Source organism: Vanellus vanellus (genome assembly GCF_965231255.1).
Source record: "Vanellus vanellus genome assembly, chromosome: 5".
NCBI classification, from domain to species: domain Eukaryota; kingdom Metazoa; phylum Chordata; class Aves; order Charadriiformes; family Charadriidae; genus Vanellus; species Vanellus vanellus.
In genome coordinates, this window is record NC_138910.1 from 40,924,880 (window position 1) to 40,949,824 (window position 24,945).

The 24,945-nt window shown below is 40.3% G+C and overlaps 1 protein-coding gene across 4 annotated transcripts in view; it reads right to left on the minus strand.

Annotated features, from left to right (window-relative positions):
• Window positions 1–222: 222 nt before the first annotated feature.
• IKZF2 (IKAROS family zinc finger 2) overlaps window positions 223–24,945 on the minus strand; it is a gene marked incomplete at both ends in the record, with an annotated part of 107,941 nt that continues 83,218 nt past the window's right edge. For 2 of the 4 annotated variants that reach the window (XM_082484201.1, XM_082484198.1), the window contains 3 exons: window positions 223–947; window positions 6,804–6,947; window positions 14,283–14,420. In XM_082484201.1, the coding sequence (XP_082340327.1) occupies window positions 223–947; window positions 6,804–6,947; window positions 14,283–14,420 (1,007 nt within the window). The remainder of the gene's footprint in view (window positions 948–6,803; window positions 6,948–14,282; window positions 14,421–24,945) is intronic. The other 2 variants (XM_082484200.1, XM_082484199.1) reach the window with 1 other exon arrangement.

Consider the following 24,945-nt stretch of genomic DNA (forward strand, 5'->3'; position numbering starts at 1 on the left):
CTTCCATTCCTTCTTTCCATTCTTAAGCTGGGCAGAGCAAATGAGGTTGGGTCCACAAAAAATAAGGTTAATAATAATAATAATTAAACAACAGCAACAACAACAACAGCAACAACAACATAATAGGCGTCTCAATGTCTGAGGAAAAGTGGGATTGTAAGTGCAGTATTTCTTCATGTGCAGTTCTTCTACTTCATACGAGTCCCCTTTGGATGAGAAGGCCTAGTGGAATGTGTGCTCCCCTCGGACTATGTGCGACGAGAACTCATAGCGGTCCTGGCTTCGGTAGCCACAGATGTTGCACTCTAGTGGGTCCCGGTAACCGTGGCAGCCCATGTGGATGGTGTACATGACATGGTCCAGGAAAAGGACGCGACAGTGCTCGCACTTGAAAGCCCTAATCTGCTCCCCTTCTCCATTGATGACCTTGTAGATATCCTTTAAAGAGCCCTTAGAAGCTTTTGTGGCATCCAAAGCCTTGGCGTCCTCCTTCATATAAGCCGGGCTTGGCTTTCTCTTGGGATTTAAGGCAGAGTTTCCTTGGTAGGACTGGCGGTCTTCGTGGCTGCTCTCTGAGTCAGTAGAATCCAGGCAGCTATTGCTGGGGGAGCCCTCTCTATCCTGGGTTCGACTCTTTGGTCTGATGAGGGAGATCGGGCCATCCATGTTGTTCTCGTGACTGTCAGCTGTTTCCCTGCTAATGGGCCTTTCTATCCTGTTAGGATGATAGACCTGAGCGTAAGCTGAGCTGATGACCGGGGCCACCTCTGCAATTGTGCTTGGTGTGTGCTGCATCAGGGGGTGAAGTGCCTCGGTTCCAAGGTAGGTGATTGCATTGTTGATGGCTTGGTCCATCATGTGAGACTGCATCAGCTCAGCCTCCTTCTCATAGGTTAGGTTCATATCAAAGGGAATATCTGGATAGCCAAATCTCATGAGCTTTTCACCTAAGGGACAAGAGCAAATAAATGAGAAAAATCAACGTAATCACTCCAAGGCTGCACTGTAAAAGGTGCGAGGAGAGACAGAAAATCCCCGACTTGGGGTGAAATTCATTCCAGAGTCCAAAGTTAGCCTTCTTCTACTTGTTTATTGACCTCCTACAAAATTTCTGTCCTGAGATGGGTAAAAGAGCAACCTCACCAACAGCTTTTTTTTTTTTTTTATTCCAGGTGAAGTATGTGGCTACAGCGACCTCCAGACCAATTACAAACCTTCCACTGTGCCTGACTGTCCTCATTCGTCAAGTTAGGAAATACATGTTAACTGGTATAACATGGGATTGAACCACTGAGGTCAATGAAGCTCTGCCGGTTTATACCATTAGACATACTCTCCCAAAATTAAAGGAGGCAGTACCACATGTCCCCTGCACTCCAAGGTGCCTCATACGTACCTTACAACAGGGCTGCATAGTGAGAAATTTAACCAACAGGTACAGAGGACTGGTACAGTGGGGACCTTACAGCTGTAGAGCCACAATATGTAAATCTTTCAACCAGCAGACAAAATATAAAATGACTGAATACGGCTACAGAAGAGAGCAAGTAACAGGAGCACAGGGAGTTTGACCTGCTGCCTTGTGTTCAGGCTATAGTATTTTTGTAGTTCCTCCCCCCCAAATAATAATCCTACCTCGATATTTTGGACTGAGAAAAAAAGACACATACACACACACCAGTGTCCATTTAGGCAAGAAAACAAAATAGAGAAACCACACGTGTAGCTAAGTTTCATTTGGTAAAAGGCAAAAGTAACTTTCATTGACACAGGATAAATGAATATATAATGATCATGAAGCCAGCCAATTGATCACTATGTGAATCCAAATTAACATCCTTGTAACCTTTTTAAATCAATGGTGTTACAGATATGCGAAACCAGAACCACACAGTCATAAATTACGTTAGTCACAGAACATGTTGCGTATCACAGCTCTACTTTGAAGTTAACAAATTTACCACTGCTTACATCAGTGCTCAGCTCAGCAGCACTGCTTTCCCAGTGATGGCCTTAGAGTGCAAGTACAGGGAAAGTTCATATAACTCTTCTTTTTCAATAGAAAAGGTTATATGTATAACTATGTGTAAGATACAAGACATACATACTCATATGTGTTCATGCACACAAATATTAGCTAGTTGTTAACAGTTCTGAAGCTGATTTTACAAAGTCTGGTAATTTTGGTTGGTTTTCATTGTCTTTGTTACTTTTCACTGCCTCAGTACATAAAACCAGACTTTTCTTCAATAGTGTAAGCTAATAAATTCATGGCGTCACTACATACAATTGGTTTGGCTATTCAAGAATTAAAGAACTCAAGAATCTCGTATCACCTTTTGCCAAAATTGCTTGGAACAAAATGCGTATAAACCACCATAAGAAAGAAACAGAACTGTAAGCCCAAATCTGTTCCAAATAACATTAGTACATCTCAACATAGCTATCACTCAGCATTTTATTTTTCACTATAATAATTCATTCCACTTAGTGTGGCTTATCTTAAAGTGATGCATAAAGAGAGAAACAATTTTACATTACCCACGGAACAATCAGGTTAACCTTGGAGATGATGCATCACTTTTGCTTGGGAACTTAGCCCTGATTAGCAAGGTAATTAAATGCAAGTCTGAAGTGAAGCACGTGACTATTCCTACTTCCTTCAGCAGTACTGCTCATTAGACCCCATGTTCATGTACCTCACTATGTTGCCCTATGGCTGGCTGTGGTACGCTTATAGCTTACCGAAAGAAAGCATAGTGTAGAAAACCATTCCTTTGTTACACATTAGACATTTGGAGAAAAAATAGGGAAAGAAGGAAGAAGCAATCGGCACTACAACGATCACTTTTGTAATCTAACATGACCTAGGGATAAGTCTTGCCATCAAACATCCTCTTTTCAGTATTTCTACTGTGGGCTGACAGTCTTGCTGTCTGTCCTGCCAACTGACAGAACAGACAACTTTTTAATGGGAGGTGGCTTCTTCCCAGGTGGGGCCAAAGTGGGACTGGAGGAAAGCTCCAGGAAGCATGTGGTGTCTTTGGCACGGTGGGAAGAAAGAAATGAAAATGGAAAAGTCCATTGGTTCTCTGGCCACCTGTATCATTCCTGTGTTTGAATAAAGAACTGGCTCTGTTGAGAGTCTGATTCAGACTCCAAACACGCTGTCTCTTGTAGGCTACATAGATCAATAAGTAATACTTGTTCTTTATGGACTACTTGGATGAACTACGTAAACCTTATTTTGATTCCTTTTATCTTCCACGTTTAGTTACTCCACCACAGACAGCAGAGAAAACTGTAAATTGCCAGTGACCTTAATTATTCATTCCTTTAATTATGAACCAGTTCCAAAGATGTCAGAACCTAAGAAATAGTGTGACAAAAAAAGTAAAATAAATGATAACGTGGGGAGGAGAGAGCATAAAACATAGAGCTCAGAAGAAATGTTAACAAACCAGTCCAACATGGTTTTCAATTTTAATTCCTCTTTAGCCAAATCTGTACTTAAAACTGACTAATCAGATTCATCATTTTGAATTTTCATGCAAAATTATGCTGAAATTCTATTTAATCTTGCCCTACATTCATGAAGTAGAAGAAGAAACATTCTCCACTGTGGTCATCTTATCATATGACATTCAAAAAAACCTCAAAAACAGGTATTTGAAGCTAGATGAAAGCACACAGACACGGCTGTCCTGTGATACCTTTAGTCCATCTTGTCAAGTATCTAAAGCAACTGCAGTGCCAGACACTTGGGAGAAAGCTGCAAGAAACCTTGGAGAAAGCAGTTACAGAATTTACCACTGCGTAAATTTCTTCCCAACCCTTATTAAGTAGAAGTTCACTCTAACTTTGAAGCTGGCTGATCTTCCAAGATGCCTGTGTATTTTTAATTCTTGCTATAACAACTGTGGCCTTATCGTAAGCCACATAAATGTCTCCGTTTTGTATCCTGCTAGCTCTTAACCTCAGTGATACTCTGTGAGAGTAAGCGCTACATTCAAACTGAAAATACGTGAATCTGCTTCATGTCATCAGCTTGAAAATGGTTGCTTTCAATTTCACTAGTGCCTGCTTCTCCCTTCATTGAAGTAGAGGCTAAAACAAGTACTCAGACTCCTGTGCATCATAAGTTATACTTTCTGCCTCCATTATTTCAACAGGTTTGGTAAGACTAGTACCTCAATAGCAGATATATAACCAACTCTCTCACTCAGAAATTAACTCAATTTGCTGTATGCTGCTTCCCTTCCTCACGAAATTTCAGCCAGAGTAGAGACTGTGGTCCATAACCAAGGTCCCTTGGAAATTGCTGATCAGAAAAAGCAGTAAAGCATTGATAGATGTAGCATGCAAAGATTTTAGCTTATGCTTACATGACCTTCTCATAAACACCATTAAGTTGTTTTGGACAGGTGCCACACTTGCAGTATGCACAGGAAAATTTCCTGCAAGCAAGAGAACCATTACAAGTTCTTCCTGATAGAGTTGAACAATATTTCATGGGGGAGAAAACGGGAAGAAAAGTGAGGTCATGGTGAAAAAAAGAAAGGTAGCAAAGCAGACACTGCTGTTTTTTCAATTCAAACGCTGTGATGCCATAAAAAAAATCAGAAAAGGCAGAAAAATAAAATACGGTAAATATGAAAGAGGACACTTTTCCCTACAGCTGGATCTGGATGAAAAGCTGCATGTGACATGAAACCCTGGATTCCTAGCCCCAGAAAAAAGGAATACAAAAGTGATCTGTTACACCTATAGAAGAAACAGGTTTATCTAACAACAAAGTACTATACCCTACTGAAGAGAGTAATACTCTGCTACGCATATCTCAGGCAAAGATTTCCAATCAGTAAATTTGCCCTTGAAGATAGTAACAGCCTATGGCCAATTGCACGTAGGTGGACAAGTAAAATAACCTTCCTGGTCTGAAAAAAAGAGACAATCATCTATAGCTTCCAAAAATTGATTCAATTTATACCATACAAAAAATTGGGTTGCCTCAGTTGTGACGTATACTTATAATCAGTAAACTATACTGCTTTGAGAGCAGGCGTAGGTACACCAGAATTTAAGGGAAGAGAGCAAGGTCTCCAGCCCTCTCAGATGAAGTCTCCAACCCCTGCAAAGATAAACTCTGAGAGGTATTGCAAACACAATTCTGTTCAAGTCTGAGGACAATCCGGGGGGAAAAAAAGAGAAAGAGGTATGAACCGCCCTTGGTTTTGTTGAGTCTGTAATGTTTCTGAGGTCTAGACACACCAGTTTAGGCATCAGCATGGTTAACTATTTTACTGTTGATCACAACCTGCAAGAAGTACAGCATTTGCTGAGACAACACTAGGGAAATCTGCTATGATAGGGCCATGTTTACAATCTCATAAAGCTGTACTTGGCTTGTCAGTAGAGAGTCCCGGTCCCATGTCCACCCTCTTCAATCCCAACTGTTGTCACAGCAGTAAATTAAATCAGAGTATAAATCCTCCAGTTCTTGTCAGCTATACAGTAATTAATTTCAGACCACTCTTAAAAAAAACAGGCTAAGAATTAGGCTTTTATCTCAGAAGGACTAATAACAATATAGGAAATACTGATGCCTTCCAGCATTTCTCGTGTGGGTTGGATTGTTACTGACCTAACCTTGGTTTAGCACTGATATTTGGGAATGGTCAGATGACTGAGAGCTGCCAGGTCAGCGTGTCAGTGTCCCCTCAGGTGAGCTGCTGCATGCTGCTAGCCCCCTACTATTCAAAACCATGTGGGTTAGCTTAAAACCACCTTCAGTGGTGATTTAACAAATCCATCTGAATCTGCATTTAGCTGAGGGGCAATGACTTTTCTAAATGTCTTTGTTAATTGCTTACAGTCTCTGATCCTCTCTCCATAAGTGTCCTCTGTATAGGCAGAACAAGTATAGGACATCCTTAAAAACTGTACAACTGTCCTTCCAGGGAGTGTACGTGGAAAATGCATATTACATGACTTTGGAGTCTAGCCGCATAAACTTACCCCAAATAATTCTCTGTCCCAGCTCCCCTCCTAAGAAGTTTATCACTGCCTCAGTAGCAGTAAAAAGAAGCTTTAAGTTACAGCTCAAACAAAGCAAAATTCCCCATACTGTCTCCTGTTACAAGCTGAACAATTTAAAGATGTCAAGATACAAAGCAAAATATGAATTCTGGGCCTAGGATTCTAAATTTGGTAACCAAACCATGTTTTATATTCATGTGTTAATAAATTTATTGTGTGCAGCATGGTGCACTTGGAGCAAGCACTTCTTCCAACAGAAGCAATGTGATTTTACTTCCTCATGCCGGTATGATCAGACCACTTGTTGCCAACTCTCAAGAATTTAATACAAGTTACAAGTCTTGAGATACTTGGGTTTGGTTTTTTTTTGACACACACACATATGGAGACAGAAAATTATATGAGAGTCTTAGTTTTTATTTGCTGGGGCAAGGAGAGGGAAGGATGACAACTCTAAATCTCAAAAGGGCCAGAGAAAAGTTAAAAAAAACCAAAACAGCCTTAAGGCACAGTAAAAAGCTCAAGATTTTCTAAGCCATTTTCATGATTCGCGGGACCTCACTTTTGAATTCTCTGGGTTGGTAAAATTAATTCAATAATTTTCAGGATTTTTTGCTGTAGTTTAACCATTTCAACTGTTGTCCCTCCCCATCACGACCAAGTTCTGAGAGTGCTACTTCTCCCCTTGTTCTTTTGGCTATTACAAATTACAAGTAACCTATACCTATGCACTAAAAATAATAAAAGGCGTATTTCAAGCTTACCCACAAACTTCTGTGGGGTGGAGCTTTTACGCTTTCCCATGTTGCTTGTCAGCTTCTCTATAACAGCAGGTCTCTCAAAAGGCACCAGAGAAATATTGTTGTCCATCACAGGCTCTTGTTCCTTACAATCTTCCATAGGAGGTACTACATAAAACCAAAAAATCGTATCAGACAAGTCTGGTCTACACTTCACAGACAACACAAATCATTTGAGCCCTGCTGATTGCGCAACAAGTGCAACACAAAATAAAGCAAGGTGTAGGAACACACTGGGCATCAAGATAGCAACCACCTTTAAGCAGAGCCACATTTTCAAAACATCTCTCTTTGGTACCATCATATTTAGCAGAAGCCCAACTTTAAGCATTTATTAAAGGACTTGTTTTGCTCTGAATACTCAAGATCTCCAGTGAGGAGGAACACTTTTGAAAACTCACTCTGTAGATAATATTTTCTGTTATTCTCCCTCCAATATGGTCACCTGTTGCCAATGTAACTTTTTAGTTATGATTCTTTGTGTATTCCCTTAACTTCACACTTATGATAGGGCATGCTTACCATTCTTATTTTCTTTTCGTGCTAATCTCTACGACTAGAAAACATACAAGGCACTGATGAATTATGTTTCTTGGGCCTGGTTGTGCGTTCCCCAAGACAAAGGCTTCCAGAATGAAGGATCTGTTTGTTAAAGTGTGTTTCCTCTTTCTATACGTGAGACTGTAAAATCAACAAATGCTGTACTGGAATTAAAGAATCAACATTGTATGGAAATTCCCTTCAGAATCAGTTGCAGAAACCAACATTTTTTTTATTTTATCCCTAACAACCAGTGAATGCAATTCTTCTCTGTCTGTCTTCTCACTTTCCGGGATCAGCAGGGAGCATTCCTGTGCTATGTTAGGGGAATGCTCATACATTGTCTTTGAGACAATAACAAGAAATTAATGACCCATTCTGTCTTTACTCATTTCACTCTTTGTTGCTTGTTGACTTAGGGAATGAGGTTCTAGAGCAAAAGAAGTATAGGAACTTAGGAACTCCATGGGACCAGGGTAGCAACCAACTCACACGGGGTTTTATGTCACTTGCTGACATAGCTAATCACTAAATACCTACAGAGTACTCCGTTTTTGTTGAGCATCCTCTTATAAACACCAAGAAAGGTCAGTGGTACCTTGCTGCAGATCAGGCTTAGAGAGTCCAAGTCATTTGCAGTATATGTCAAATAATGATTTCATGTGTCACTCTTCCCACTGCTCTGCTGCCATGAATTTAATACGTGGCCTAATTGTCCCGCATTCATCTTCATCAGGTAGCAAGAGAAACCTAAGAAGGATCAGCTACTAGTTTGTGCACTAATGGCATGGCTGAGGGATAAAAAATTATTTGAGGCGAAAAATGGATGGCAGAGAAATAGAAACTTGGGTGATCTTGCAAGAAGTTCCTACAATCTGTAAACTGTGAGCAACCCATTGCATTCTCTGTATCAGATAAAACTTACAGTGAAGTCATGGGTGGTATCACAGAGGTAGTAGAGGACTGAAACCCACATCTTCTGCTAGTCATCCTCTGGTGTCTCACTGTAGCAGTCTTTTGTGTCACAGATACCTTCAGCCTGAGACTGTGCCATAAATGAACACCACCAGCCTACTTTCCTCCCATGTAACTTTACTACCTTTAGGACCCTAATATGGAATAATCACTCCCCTGTTCTTAAACATGCGGCTGTTTGCTAGCACATAAGATATGAAAAATGAGGTGATAAAAGCCTTGTCTTTGCCTTCTTTCTAGTAAGGAAGAGCAAATACCAGGCAATTACAAAACAGAGTATCTGCTCAGGTGAACTTCTCAATTCAGACATTCATAATAAGAAAACATGGCAATTTATTCATTTGATTCCATTTGTGCCTCTGCTGCTATGGAAAGCTGAGTACTTTGAGGCTTAGAATCTACCATATGCTATAAAATGATTTACTCTGCTGCTTTTTTATTTGTACAGGATGCTCCCCCTGAGAAACACAATGGTTTCTCATTTACAAGGCAGTCCTGCTGGCATCAGTGAGAGATGAAGAAAAAGCATAAATATGAAATGAATCTAATGTTGCAACAAAATGAAAATGGGATGCAGTGTTTGAGTGACCTAATTAATATCCAGTGCAGACTGGGAGGTCTGGAATACTTTAATAGCTAACGCTAAATTCTTAACATTATTTAAATACTGTGCTTGCTCAGGAGCTATCTGCTCTAGTTCTACTCAAGCATTTACCAGTAAGATTTTGGAAGAAAGGAAATATTATGTCTGTTGATTTTCACTGGGAACTGGTGTCTGACTGTCCTTTTGGCTTACCAAAAATCAGCATCGGCATGCACATGCACACACACTCTGCATGAAACCCTGCTCAGTGGCAATACCAATCCTCACTGCCATGGGCCAGGTTTGCATGTGATTGCCACTTCAAGAATTTACAGCCGTTGGTGTACGGGACACACAAGGCTGGTGGTGAGGATCTAGGGAGGTGCAGAGGTCCCTAAATCCCAAGGTATGCTGGCTTTGTAGGACTGTACTTGCCCAGGAAATCAGTTGAAAACCTCTTAATCAGATGGCTATTAAAGTAATCAAGCCCCAAATGTAGTGACATTTGTATGTCTTATAAAAATTAAGTAATAACTAATAATTCTACTGTTGGGTATATGTGTGTAAAATTTCCTAGACAGAATTTAAAACCTTTCTTCCATGAAAAATGAATAGCACTAAAAAAAGACATCTTCTCCAAGTCGCAAAAATTCTGTTTGGACTTCTTTTAGAAGTAAAGTCTTCACCAGTAAAATCTTTTTCTTTTCTATCTTTCATGCTGCAAGCTCTTTTTCCCACCTCAGAACTCAACTGTATAATCCAGGGCATGGCTCTTTTGCAACAGAATCACTGTATCACACCAATATTTGTGTTATAAAGGGAATAAGTTACCAGAATGTGTTTTGTTATGTATATCTCCTGGGAGAAGGGAGTGATGGAAATAGCCTAGTTTCCGAAACCATTTAAATTGCATGCAAAATGGGAGCAAACAGGTGAGATGTCACATTTTAGAAACCCAAAGAGTTAAGCTAAAGATCCCACTGTCAATTCTAGATACATTAATTTTCATTTCAATTTAAAAATATACATATAAAGGACAAATAGCCCAGCCTGCCTTTTTTTTTTTCTAGGAAAAGCAAAATAAAAAAGGGGAAAACCAAACTGATCACACACAACCAAGAGTTATCACAAATCAGCTGCTCTGTGATAGAAGCTCATGTGTAGACATTTACTCTGCAGTAAATTCAATTCCTTTTTTGTTGTATTTCATTGTACTTCGTTACCTTAGTAGTGGGATGTCACGAAGAACAGCTGACACGTTATAACTAGCTTTGATACAGCAACTCATTTTATGCTATGAACTTATGGTCTCAGCTCAGGATGGCTTTTTTATTCTAAAAATCAAGCATGTAGTCCATGAAAAGCCCACGCTTGAGTACGTTTCTGTTCAGAGATGTTCTTAATCAGCTATCAGGGTGTGCTCCTGGACTGCCCATTCAAAGGTTTACCATCTCTGACATTGTTAATGTCCTCAACTGCAGTTAACACCAAATGCTGTTTCCAAGCCCAGACTCTCAATACACAAACCTGGATGGTCTTCAGAACAAAGCCTTTATGTTCCTGAAGACATTGGTCTTTCAATCATAGTGCTTAAAAGTGGCTATCTTTTAAGTTTTGCTTCTTAATTTGTAAGAAACCACACATACTATAAAAAAGTTTATGCTGTTCCAGTGAGGAAAGAATAGGGAAGAAAAGAAGCAAAAAAAATTACCCAGTATGCATTTTGCTGATAAATACTTTTGTGTGCAGACAACAGACACTGGACTAAGTCTCAGCTGGTATAAATTAGTATTACTCCATCAACCTCAATTTCCTTTCCTAAGCTCACAATATCGCTATTTAAAAAAAACTGTGTGCAGAGAAATGACAGGAAATATTCCCATGGACCCTGGTGTGAAGTCTCCTGTGGGACCAGCATTTTAATGATGTTTTAGCAACTATGTAAGAAGGAAGGACACAAGGCCATTGTGTGTTCTATGTGGAGCTGCCCTTTAAGCCTCACACAGCCTAGGACTAGACTTATTTCTCCTTCTAAAAAGAGTACCCTTCTCCTCTCCAATTTAAGAATTTGTCTGGATTTTTGCTTTGTGAAGATGGAAAAGAATGTATAACCATGGCTAGCCTTCAACATTTGTCCCTGTTTGTTCCCACAAAGGTCATGTTCTTGGTATTCAGAGACTGTCACTTTTGTTACCCCCAAAATGCTGCTAGCTAGAAGACCACAGACTAGTTTCTACCTTTGGGGCCAGCACTGCTTAACCGAGAATTGCCATCAACAAAGTCATGGGACCTCTCTTGCAGCAGCCATCATGCTGAGAGCCAGGGACAGGACCCAGCCACAAGGAGGGGCAGCTCAGCAAGCAACCAGCACACTGCAAGAGGATGGAGAGAGACCCAGAAACTTGTACCTTCCTACCCACACACGGAAACTAGCCCTCCTTCCTTTCCTCTTGCTTCCCCTTGTGGCTTTAGTCAGGTGATCTAGCCATCTGCAAGACAATTATAATTGAAATTAAAGGCATCATGAAGCCATGGTAAAAACACCCAAGTAGGTGTCTGTAGCATGCCTATAAACTGATCAACTTGAGCACAATGCTTGAAAAAAATCCAAACTCTCTAGGGGCTGCCTCCAGTTTTCTGGAACAATTAATCTCTGCAGAAATAATTTAGACTGATGTTAAACGGTGGCCATATTGCTTGAGAACTAGCACAGCCACCTGTGTCCTTAAAGCAGGATGTTGGTTTGGGTAAGAAAATCCCTTACCTCTGCCTATTCTGTGCATAACAGTAAAGTTGTGACAAGCAGTCACACCAAAATGCATTCAGAGGCTTCAAAACACTCAGCAAGAACAAAATACTTTGAAAATATTTGGAAAGACAGGAAAACTTAACCCCAATGTGAGGCGAAATAAACCACTGATCAAAATCTCCAAAGCATGCACTCACTCATCCTCAGGAACACCCTTTCCATGTGTGACATGGGAGAGAAAGAAATTAGTACATTTTTCAGGGTTAGACTAAGACCTATCTTTAAGATGAGTAATCATTTGTATACTCTTCCCTGGTGTCTTTATAGTCCCAGGAGAAAGGAATTTGCTGCAGACCTCTACAGGGTGGTGCTCATGACCCTCACTTCCATGCTGAGCTTCATGGGTGGGAGTGATGCTGGGATGTGATGTGAGATTTATTACTGGTTCCAGCTGATTTTGGAGCTCCCTGTTGCTGCCTGTCCTTGTTATGCCCTCACTAAACAGCACAATGAAGACAGTGGATCAAACATCTCTTAAACGTTCACCAGGGGACATATAGGCATATTTGCCCAGAGGAGAAAGAGGCACTAGTTGAATTCAAAGTGCTGTTTTAAGGTAATTTTGTTGAGAAAAGTAAAGTGGTTGTGTGAACATTTCTATTTTAAGCCCAAGCAAAGTCAGTCAGGCTGTAAATAAAAGAACTGTCCACATGGGGTTTGCACTGGTTTAACTTCAGTTGGTAGAAAAATCAATGCAAGGTCAACCATGCCCGCGTCTTTGGGTAGACAAGGTTAAGGACTTACCCTTCTTGTCATAGCATTAAGCAGCTTAGAAAAAGCTTTAGATTTCCTCAGAAGTACACTGTCAACAAGAGTAAAGCCAATTTTAATAAATAACTGAAAAATAAACCTAGAAGTTGGGTGGAACTTGGGAAGATCCTCCACACCGTGATTTCTGAAACAACCTGGCTGTCATAACTATATCAGTCTACTGTTACTCTGACTCAAATCATCACCCAACTGGTTAATAAGACAGGCACAACCTTGTAGAGTTAAGAGTGTATATTTTGTTGGGAACGGAGTCGGTGATTAAAACCCTACTATCAACTCCAACTAGCATCCAGTGCTCCATCTAATAGACCATGCACACAACAGGTACCTGCTAATAGCAAAGCCCTGAAATCAGTCTTTTCACTGACTTTTACAAGCGTAAAGTCAGGTCTAAAGCAGGTAATCGCTAACTTCAATGTCTTTAAAGTCACCCATTACATTTTAAATGTTGATTTTAATCTCCATGGTGTCTACTAGGATAATAATTACGTAATAAAGCTATATAAACATTTTGGCAATAGATATTAAACACTAAAATATTAAATATTATTCAGAATGCCTTTATAGGATTAAATTGTTCATGGAAAATTACTCTTTAAAATTTTTTGGTGATTTTTTTCACAAAAAAATACCCTGTATTAGAAATGCTGAATAGATTTTATTTAAGCTTGTATTTTTAGTTTTTTAGAAATGACTTTTCAGAATTTTTACATAATTAATTTCCAAATGAAGCCATATGACTCCACTCAACAATGAAAAGCAAAATGGAAAAAAAAAAAAAGAGGAAACATTCTTTTGCACCTTTTAATTTACCTACAACCTAACTTTTTGGTATTCTTAGGTATAAAGTAATTTTTAATGAAAATGAAAAACATATTTTTTATATTTTCTGATTAGTTAGAAATTTAAATACTTCAAGTAATGAACATTTAAAGACAACTTTTAAAAGCTAAAAGATGTTCAGTTTTAGAAGACTTTCTGAAACACTGATTCTGAATGAAATTATAACAATTTTTGGACAGCTAACATTAAGTATTTAGTGCAACAGATTAGCCTATAAGCCTGCCATCTGAGATATTATGCTCATTATCCATACTAATAGCTACAGAATTTTTTGAAAACAAATTCACGGAGTTTGACATTTGTTGCTTTCAACAATCTTTTTGGCAATCTTCAGTCTTTATGTATATTAACACATGCAGTGTTAGTTAACATATTAATACTAACACATGTAAATGCATATAAACATTTTTTTTTGTTATAATTACTTTCTTCAACACTCTTGAATTCCATTCTGCTCTGAAGATTTTTATATCTATCCCTCCCTTTTGGGGGGATATAAGATAATATCACAGGGAGTAGAAATGACGACTTCCAAATACCTCCACCATCCTTATGCCTTATAATTATGAGTCACTATCAGAAAGGAAGGGGAGGAGAATCATACATTTTATACCTGGCTTAGTTAATTTTTAGGGTAACTTTGCAGAGGTCTGCTTTATTTTCATGTCTGCGTATTTATGCATACTAAAAAGTGAAATACTGACATAAAAAAAAAAAAAAAAAAAAATCAGCAAACCTAGTGGTGTTAAATTAGACAGAGTCAGGATTTTAGCCCATCTTTTCTCCTCCTGCCCATCTGAGTATAAGCAATCTACAAGACGGAAGTGATGCAAAGCTGAAAGGAAGGAAGAAAAACAGATGGAAAAAAACCCGCAAGAGATGCTCCAAGTCCAAGACACCTCAAAAGGCGGTTTCCACCCACCATGGTGACTCATGACCTGCCCAGCAGCCTCCATACTGACATTCTGCAGATAGTTGTGGCAGCGTTCCTTGTGCTCCTCCAGCGAACTGCGCTGCTTGTAGCTCCGGCCGCAGTAGTTGCACTTGTGAGGCTTCCCCACTGTGGGAAGAAAGAGAGCATCGGGTCAAATCCACTGCAACCCACTTCTTGCTATCAAAAATCACACCTTTGCAATAAAACTCTTACAATGGAAAGACACCTAAGAAAGGTTACTCAAGTCCCAGACCTTTTTCCCAGCCCCATTTTCCCACCGCACACACTTCCTCCCACCCATGAGGTACTTTGCCCCATCCGTTTTTCACACTAACGCACAGTATCAGCAGAAGGAAAAAGAGGCGGACTTGTTGGTCGCGCAGCAAATAAACAGATGACAAGAGGGGAAAACAAACCAGACAGCTGAATCACACCCCAGCACTGCCTGTGTGTCACCAAGTCTCATGGGAAAGAAACTTCTGAGACATTTTGCCCATGGTATGAACAGTTGCCTTCAAAAAAATGGGCTGCCCCAGTGGCCTTATTCTGCTCCCAGCTGTGGGGAAACCCATTACGTGGCCGAGAGGAGTTCTTCTTTCATTGAGACAACTTTGCCAAAATTGCTAAGGGGAGTTTGGAAAATAAAAGACAGCAGAAAGTAACTTTGGCTTTTGGCACTGCTACATGCCAGAAATTAGCCACCTCCAGTAATTCACAGAGATCGGATAATATTAAAATATATGTAATATATATATATTTATATTTTAAAAAATATAAAAGGCCATGTACAATGAAAATCAAGCCAGATGAATGCAAGATGTAACTCTAATTTTTTAATTTTTTTTTGTTTCACTCTGCAGTATTATGAACAAATGCCTCTTAATACATGCAAAACCTGGCACCAAATTCTCATAAAGTATATCCCTTTTGTAGCATGTCATTAAGAAACCACAAGAATGGCCTAATCCAAGGCCAGAAAGCTAGCCAGAAGTGTATTTTGCCAAGCTGTGCTAATAAAGGTTTTTAATATAATTCAGACTTGTAGAACATGAACATTTATTCTCTAATAACTAAAGAGCTATTTAGTCAGTATTGCAAGTCTAGTAAAACATCACCAGCTGTGATTTTCAGAGCTAGCTAAGGGATGGGGAAGGTCAAACAGAGTTTTGAAAATCCTAGGTAAGAATTTCAGTTTCTGACCAAAGAAATTGAGAACATCCTCTGTTGGATAACATACATGTTTCTATTGGGTTTGTCCCAATATTGAAAGCTTTTCACGGTCATTTACTTCATGAAATCCAGGCTGTACTAATTGCATCCAAAAGGCACTGTCACCACTGGGATGGGAAAATGCAAGGCAAACTGCAGGGAGGACACCTGTAGCCAACAAGAAGGCAGTCAGAGGGCTCCTTGCGTTGGGGCTGAAGCCCCAAACATCAAAGACCCAGAATCAGGAAAATGTTCTGGGGTCTCTGCAGGACTAGCATATAGCCCAGTGTGTGCCCCACATCACCTATATGATGGAAGATGAAGAAGCCTGAGCCTCCAGTATCGGAGCTGGTCAAAAAGTTTGAATTGGTTTCGTCTCAGAGCAAAACGGATTTGGTGAAATGAACATGCTTACAGAAAGTTTCTGTTTTTCTCAAAAAGTGTGTTTGTGTGTGCAGTTCAGTGACACAACCAAGTTTTCCACTGGGGAAAAAAGCTGCTTTTAATAAGCGTCCAAACTGTGGATTTATTTCTCTTTATCTAGAGATAAGGCTTATCCTTAGGAAAGTATTGTGTCTTCAACCAAACAGTTGTGGTCTTTATCTTATTTTGCTCACTTACACTTTTGCTTTAACTGGCAGTAGTACCGGGAATCTCAGTGGAGGCCGAGTATGATGCTCATTATCATTCCCAGAGTAATTGCCCTTGATGGGAACGATCTGGAGCAAGCCTCAGCTTTTAAACATAAACAAGCCATCTCATTCTGGAAGCACCTTCAGGAGAACATACTGGCAGCTCCCTAGGATGGAAAGACTTCTAGCATCACCATTACAATGCTTCATCATGCATCTAGATGGCATCAATGTCTGTCAGTCTGACACCTTTATTAGAAGCTAACTTGCTATCTAATAAAAAAAATCCAATGCAATTGAAGGGATTACATCAACCAAGCTGAAGCAGGGCTGAATTAGCCTGCCTGATCTGGCTACACCAAGTTTTCAAGCAACTTCGATAAACTGTAAGATACAAGGGAAAGGGATGATTGCTTTCAGGTATTCCAGAGGTAGCTACAATTAATTAACTATATTATCATTTAGCACAGAGAAACATATTCCCCTACAAGCTTGCAGTACAAAAAATTGATTCAACAATCAAAAAAAATATTGGTATTATACCTCTTCAAATGGTTGCCGCTTGCATTGCAACAATTTCACAAACTATTCACACACCACAAGGCTGAGCTTTTCCAATGATGGTCAGCTATCCAAATTCCATCAAATTTCAAGGTTCATAGAGACGATAAAAGCTAATGATGATAAAGGCATAATTTCTACACGCAATATGGGATTTGAGGAACGTAACTCCCAAAGGAAAGAAATACTCCAGCACACATGCTCCTTCCTCTGGGGAGGAGATAAAAGAATAAACAACATGTGACAAATGTTAGTCGTGTTGCCTAATACACAACTGGAAGCTGCTCAGACACAACTATGAAGAACGAAGTTTGTGAGCTCCAGTTGAGTGAACTCCCTTGGGTTCATTTCCAAATTCTGTCCCCCCTGCCACATCTGCCCCCCCCATCATAGTCCCACATGCGTAAAATCTGATTTATACTATAAACTTATACAAAGTGACTGTGACTGGGGTTGCAGCGCAATTAATCAGGTCAGACCACAATGGAATCGGTTCTGATAGCAGCAGTTTGTGTCACTGGCAATTCTCACAACCCATTTGGCAAGAGGTACAGCTAGCCAAGGTAAAAATTACGATCTGGATTTTAGAAACCTTGTTGTTGTGACAAATGTCAAGTCATTGAAATAACTAAAAATTTCCCCTCATATTCTCAAAGTAACTCATGACAAAAAAATATATGTATTTTTGGATATGAACGTTGCCAGTGGGTGTACATTTTTCCATATTTCGTATTACCCAACAGAAAGATGTAAAAGTGTATACGAGAATTCAATTCCGGTGATCTCCTCAACAGCATACTTTGTTCCACATAACAAACCACCATATGAAACCACATGACTGCCAAGAGATATTTCAGCCTTTGTTAAATACTGTATAGTAGGTAAACGTTAATAGTCAAAATTTACCCCCAAAACTTGTACTACTTGGCGTGAGCAGTCTTGGTCTATAGGCCACTGACTTAAAGGCAAAGAGTTCAACAGTGCTGTAAGCCTACCAAAACCCTCTCCAAGCCCCCACTGAAGGCAGCCCTTTCCACCATAGAGCCATTTCTACAGAGCTATTTCCACTGTGAAGCCACTCAAAGCTTGGCTCAGCTTGCTAGGTACGAAGCTGCCTTCTCCGAGATCCTCATGGAAGACCGTAGTACAGGGACACCACATTCAGCGTTGTACGTAACCACCTCTGCCAATGGTAGTGGCACACAAGCAAAGTCAGTTTGGAAATCCCTGGTTTGGGGTACTTATTCCTTTATCACCTTTTCAGGGTAAGAAATCTGATAAAAAATTACCGTCAGTCATTCTCATAGAAATGACACAATACAGTAAATGCACACAAACCCAAAATCTTGAGAAATCTTCGATCTGTTGTTGAACTGGGAAAGACCAGGGCACTGGGCAAAACCCAGCGGCCGTACCTATGAAACGGCTAACTTGAAGAATATAAAAACACACTTAATATTTCTTACTGAAATGTCAGAATTTCCACACATTGAAGCTCAGATTCATACAGATGACAATGTGGCACAGAAAACCCACAGTGAAGTCTCAGCCTCAAATGGAAAATATTATGACAGTCACAGTGAAAGCGACGTTTAAATTTAAAGTACAATTTTTACCATGAAACAGGTAAACCACTCATCAAAATTCACAGAGAAAGGGAGTTTGCTTGTGAAATTAAAATGCTCATGTGGAGGGAGGAGGGGGAAGAGGAGGAGGACATAAAAGGCAAGGTGTTTCTGAGTTAGGAATACTTTGAGTCCTGTGGGTTAGCTTTGATAGCTGAGAAGTCTGCGTGCAGCGACAATGAGACCGTGTAACTCTAAGGTCAATATTCAAGGCAGAAAGCAGACTTGGGCCTAAGGAAACTTCTTTAAAGTCATAAAAAAAGGTCAGTGAAAGAGAAGAGCCCGTAAGGCACTTGCGCAGCATTTTGTTGTCAGAAGAGATGGATGTGCATAGCAGAATATAAAGTAAGTCAAAGGGAAATAACAAGGCATCTCAGGTAATACCGTGCCATAAGCATATAATATGAGAAAGGCTTAGAGAACAGGTTAAGAGCAATGATACACTTTGCTGAGCTAAAATCCTGCCTCCATTAAGACCGATGACAAAACATGCACTGATTTCAGCAGCCAGGATTAACTACTCCCACCTTTCCTTATTTCAGGTACCATGTTCTTCTCTGCAGCAGTGCAGAGCAGAATTCCTTCCCGTCCAACTACCCACGTCCCAAGTCCCTGCAACAGCTCAACTGCTAACACTACCTGCTCATACAGGAAAAGGCATTACTATGGCTGTGTGACGTACATCAGCCCAATCGAAGGACTAGAGACTTTGCACTGAGCTTTGTACCAGACTTTTTATTATTTTTGCATAATTGCCCTATTAGGGCTTTGGAAGGGAAGCCAGCCAAGATTTATGAACTAAGTGGCCATCTGACGTAGCTACTTTCGGTCTGTGGAAGTCCCTCTGACAGCAGCATGATGAGCACGACTCATTTCTGTAAAATCTGAAATTCCCACTTGGCCCCTAGCATCCCAGAGCTGGGGGAAACCTCAGTAATCTCCAATTGAAACTTTCTGAAACAGCATTGAAGTAGTTAAAATGTTCTTTTGGGCTGATACTTGCAACTATCAGTGAGGCTGCAGAATTGTCTGCCACAATCACAATGAGTATTAATTCATTATTTCTTCTTTCTTCCCTAAAACTGGAAGCTGCCTGGGCGAGGGGAGCTCTTCTACAGTTACACAGTGCCTACCACAAAGCAGCCCTTTGCCTTGAATGGGACTTATCACGTAAGATCAGTTCTAACACAGAGGTAGGAAACATGATTAAGGCGCTGGGCTGGGACTAGGGAGTGTAGTGTTCAGCTCTTAGTTACGCTACAAATTTTGTGACTGCAGGCAAGTTATTCTGATTTCCTGGGCTTCAATTATTCATAGGTATGATTAAGGTAATAATTCCCTTCTTCACAGCATGTAAATGAATTCATGCACTTTGTGAGATGCACAGAGGCTAATTTGGTGAAGCTCACACAAGTAGGTAGACACAGAAAAATATGGCCCGTATCTCTTCTGAGAAATTAAGGACTTAATAATACACTGTGATTTTATTAGATATGGGAGTGAACATTAAAGACCGAGAGGAGATATTTAGGATGGCACAAAGTAGAGGACCAAGCAGGAATAAGAAAATCTAATCAGAAAAAAAATAGATGGCATATGAGGCGATCTACAGGCATGGTGTCTTTTCAGGCCATGAAATGGTCAGCCCAGGGAAATGCAAAATGTCCCTGAGCTTGGTGACATTTAACACCACACAGGACAAAAAAAAAAAAAGAGTGTGCAATAGTCATGAAAAGGTCGATATAAAAGCTGCTATGATCCTTCCCACCTCCAGTTTCCCTGAGCCGAGGAAGCAATTGTCAGAGCCAGGGAAGGCCAAGGCAGTTTCGGCAGGAGGGCTAGGGCTGCAGAGAGGTGACACACAGTCCCTCCAATTCACTACTGTAATTAAATAGAGCACTTTGGCTTTTTTAGAGCTGCCTAGCTTAAAACTTCACACACAAAAATATTTACATGAATAATAGACCCCTGAACGAATTAATCACAAAAAAATTAAAGTGAGACCTAAGCCCATGCTGGCTCTGAGCAGCACGTAGCTTTGCAAAGGAAACCGCCTCCCACTCTGATGCTGTATCTCGCTGCTGTGCTTAATGACTGTAAATGTGTTCATTGAAATTCATGGGGGCTCTTTGATTTGTTGCCTTTTTTTTTTTTTTGCATGGGAGATTACACACACACACAAATCAGTATATACTGGAGCTCAGAAATAACAGCAAGTCCCACAGCTAACCGGAGATTGTCCAAGACAACCTGCATGCAGAAGTCACAACATGTAAACATCTAAAATAAGGCTCCTGGCTGCTAAATCACAGAACACACAGACTTGATACGCAATGTCAAGTACCTCCACTTCTGAGCACCCAACCTGTGACATCTTAAAGTAGTCTGATTTTCAGAAAGAACCAAATCTCTAATCACATTGTGAAAACTTTGTTTTAATCTTTTAATGCTTGCCAGTCCAAGTGGAGGCAGTAATACATGGGGTATGTTTCATGGGATGCAGATACATTTCTGAACCTCGTGGAGTTCTGATGTCTCCATTCTACAGGCACTTTTTAGATTAGCATGTTTTTGGCCAAGTATTAGGGTTTGTGAGATCATATGGTAAAGGACAGGTTCACTAGATCATGTGGTATAGGAGATCATACAGCTAAATCTGTGCTTAAAAAAGTTTCTGGACACTCTGGACACCTCAAAAGGTTAAAAAACCAAAATGCATCATTACAACAGGAGAAGCCTACACTCATGCCATTAAACAACTAGTACTTTCTTGACTTGGGCTTGAAATAGAGCACTTGTCTCACTTCATGATCTCATGGCCCAAAGCCTCTTAGTAAAGATTATGATCAATTGCCTATTGATATACATGTGGCCATTCAAAATTTTGTGAGCCTCCCAGCAAACAAAAACCAGCTTGTCCTGACTTTTTGCACAGTGGCAGTCAATGATTAGTTATTTCTGTCGACAACTACCACATACTGTGCCAGTAGCCCTATGCAGCTAGCACTGAAACACCACTAGATACTTGTGGTACATCAGCACACAGTAAAACAATAGCAAAACATGGCACCTACCCACCCTTTGTTTTCTAGACACGCCTGCCTTTCTTATAAATATCTCCAGGGCACAAAACAGCAGCTTGACACCTGCATCTACCTGCCAGTTGTTTATGGTATTGTAAAATAAGTGGCTAGCAGTGAAATACTCTGCTAGTGTGCTGTCCTTCCTTGATCTTCTGCCGCAAGCAGTATTAAACATCAGATTATATATAAACTCTGAGGACTTCATCCATGCTACATTTTGGCCAGATCGGACCCACAAAAACATGAGCATGCACATGTGGAGAAAAAGTGAATATACTAGTCAGGAGAAACTTCCAAGCATCTATACCTCCTCTATGTATAAAGGACACAGCCAGAATCTAGTGTAAATCAGAAAACATTAGTGCTCATGTACAACAGCTATGGGGTTGGGGTCCTTATTCATATCTTCAAGATGTTTCTGCCTGCAGCCTTTTATCACTTTAGCACTTTACTACAATTTATCTTGCAGCTACCGGTGGCTCTGTTATTTAATCTGATCCATCAGATTGTGTTTATTTATTAACTGATCTGCAGGATTTTACAGATAAAACAATGTTCCAATCTGCCACAAGGGTTATAAATAAGTAGGTGGCATTTTTGTGCCAGAAGTTTAACAAACAAACAAACAAACTCCTGTTTCATTGGCAGTAACAGAATTACTATAATCTCCCTAACCGTGCAGATACTTGCAGGCCTCCTGCCACAGTCTTGCAGTACCCATTAAATAATTAAAAACAGAAAAGCAAGAACCTTACACCCCATTTTCTTCCTTTGCAGCACAGAATACAAACAATTCATTTTGCAGGTCTGTATGTTTATGTATGTGTGAAAAACGAAGGAAAATGTATCTGTCAATGTGAAACCATGCAAATAAATTACATACTAAATCAAGGAAAATACAGATAAGGACACTAAAATCGTATTTAGTTCTGAAAAAGATTCAATTCATGGCTATGTGCTCCAATTCCATGTCCCAAGAAACATACACTGCACCAGATAGAAGCTCTCCTTGTATATTTCTCTTGGCTTACCTTTATTTCTTTCAATATAAGCTTCAAAGTTGGCAAAAGGCATCTGACACTCATTTTTTTAGTTTATATTAAGGGCTATGGAGCTTTCAGATTCCCCCCATATATATTTGAAAATTTCAAGTACCAAAGTTCTGCACCTGCTCTGTGAGGCCACTGAATGGGACATACTGTCCTTGTCCCATACCAATGTGTCCCTGTCCTCCAGGCACCCCTGGTGCTGGTGGGGTTCCCAGCTATTTTACACCGACTCAGCTAACAAAAACCAGGAAGACCACAAAATAACTGGGTGTTTTATCACCTGGCCAGCTTCAAAATTGCTTAAAGGCAGCCAGGTTTACAGCAACTTACTTTTAAAGGGGGAGAGGCCCTGCAACAAATAAAAGAGAGGGGACTTTGGAAGGAAGCCTCCTGCCTGCAATGCCTCCGCACTATCTGGATGTGGGTGGGAACCAGCTTAAGATGGAGGTTAAACCTTAACTGTCAGTACCAGCTCTGTACTTTCCACTCCACTTCAGACCTTTAACATTATATTAAAGATGACTTGATAAATGGAGTGTTATTTGGTTCACACACCAAACCATCCAAAACATGCTTGTTGGCTTCTCTTAGTTTTAACCCTTCTCCACGGACACTGCGAGCAGGAAAAACAAAAACAAGGTTAGGTTGGTCTGCTGTTCTTCTCTTCCCTGTCCTGTCTGCTCCCTGTCAGTGCCACAGCTCAGCAGGAATTTAAAGAGGTGACTGGAGATCCACACGTCATCACAAGCTGAGTTCCACAGCAACCGACTACAGATGGAGAGAAACAGCTCACACAGGCAGCGCAGGGTGTGGGTACCTCGGTGCAGATCAGGAATGCTGCTGGACAAACACTCCCTTGAGAAGCACTTTTGTTTGGTTTGGGTTGTTTTTTTTACCCCTTTGGGTAAAACAAGTGTAGATGTTGGGCCAGATTCGTAGGTAGTATCAATGGAAGTAATACCCTGAAGTCAATTTGCACCAGCTGCTTATAGTTTATATTTATTCCAAGTGCAGCCCCCTCGCGTATCTCGCAGAAGTCCTTTAGCATTATAAAGCCAACAGAATCTATGAGTTATTTGAAGCAAGCAGTGCCAAACACAGTGTTACCAGTTATTTTATACTATATAAACAAAGGGAGACAGAGAGAATACATGACATTTAACTTTCACTATAGCACTAGTTTCCTTCTGCATAAAAACACTGAACCAGCCCTTAACTCTAGCTCATTTCTTCTCAATCCCATGGCAATGTATTCCACTGCTCCACCTACATGCTCCTGCACAAGAAAAAGTATTTCTTTTAGTACCTGGCATCTTTTAATTTAATGTCTCATATTAGGAGATACAAAGAATGCGCTCCAGTTTCCCTTTACGTAAGTAAGTTTTCCCTTTTCTTGTCACTGTCAGAAACATAGTTTTGGAAACAGACTATTAAGAGCAAGCTGTCATAAAGATGATAGCGATGCGGGAGGAATGATATTGACAGCTCCTCTTCTTTTCCCAACCACCGAAGTTGGGAGTTTTCACTTATTTTCATCAAGGCCAGCAGTGAAGGGAACCTTGCTTCCAAAACCAGGTCAGACTGTGAAACTAATGGGCTCCTTTGGGACATGAAAATTTTTATTCATACTTTCCTTACTGCCCAAGAATCAGTGTGGCCCTTGTGTTACCCTCGTAAAGATCTGCTTGTTCAAGCATGTGGTTTTGTCATGTCTTGCACAGATGTCAAATGAGGTCAAACAGAAAAAGAGCTGACTGACTCCTTTTAGCTATGCAGTTTTCCTATCTTCTCCTGTTGCTCTCTGCCTGACAACATACATATTTACCACCACCATTACAGAGGAGCTCGAAATAAGGGTGGGACTTTTCTCAAGCAGACAGTGCTGAGCCAAGCTGTGCTGCCTACTTCAGAAAATCTCATGTGCTAAAGGCTCTGCCAGGATGACGCTTTTTGGGCCAGCTCGCTGCTCCCAAATGCTCTTCCCAACACCCAGAGCATTTACTCCAGCTTCATCAAGGCAAATGAACCTGATGCCATCAGGGCTGGACAGACACCTCCTTTCCCTACCACACTCATCACCAATGGTGTTCATTGCTCCATGTTCAAAGTCAGCCACAGTATTTGGCAAGGGAAGTCAGCACCATTTTGTATGAAAACAATTCTTAGCACAACAAAATGAACAGTAAAGATGTCTTTTAAAAGGTGATGGGATCTTTTAACTCTCTGAGAGATGAATCTGGGATACTGGACAGCTTCTGTTCTAACACAAACCTCTACATCAAGTGTCTATATCTGACATTGAAGCTAGATTAATCTTTTCTGGGTAGTAAAATTCAGTGATTCCTGTTAGCTTCAATATCTTTCCTAGTTGTTTGGGGGGGGGGGTTCTTGTAACAAAAAAAAAAAAAAAAAAAAATAACAACAGTTCCAGAGCACTTCCTAAAACCCAGGATTTTTTAGGTTTGCTCAGTGGGGATAATGAGAAGGCAGGG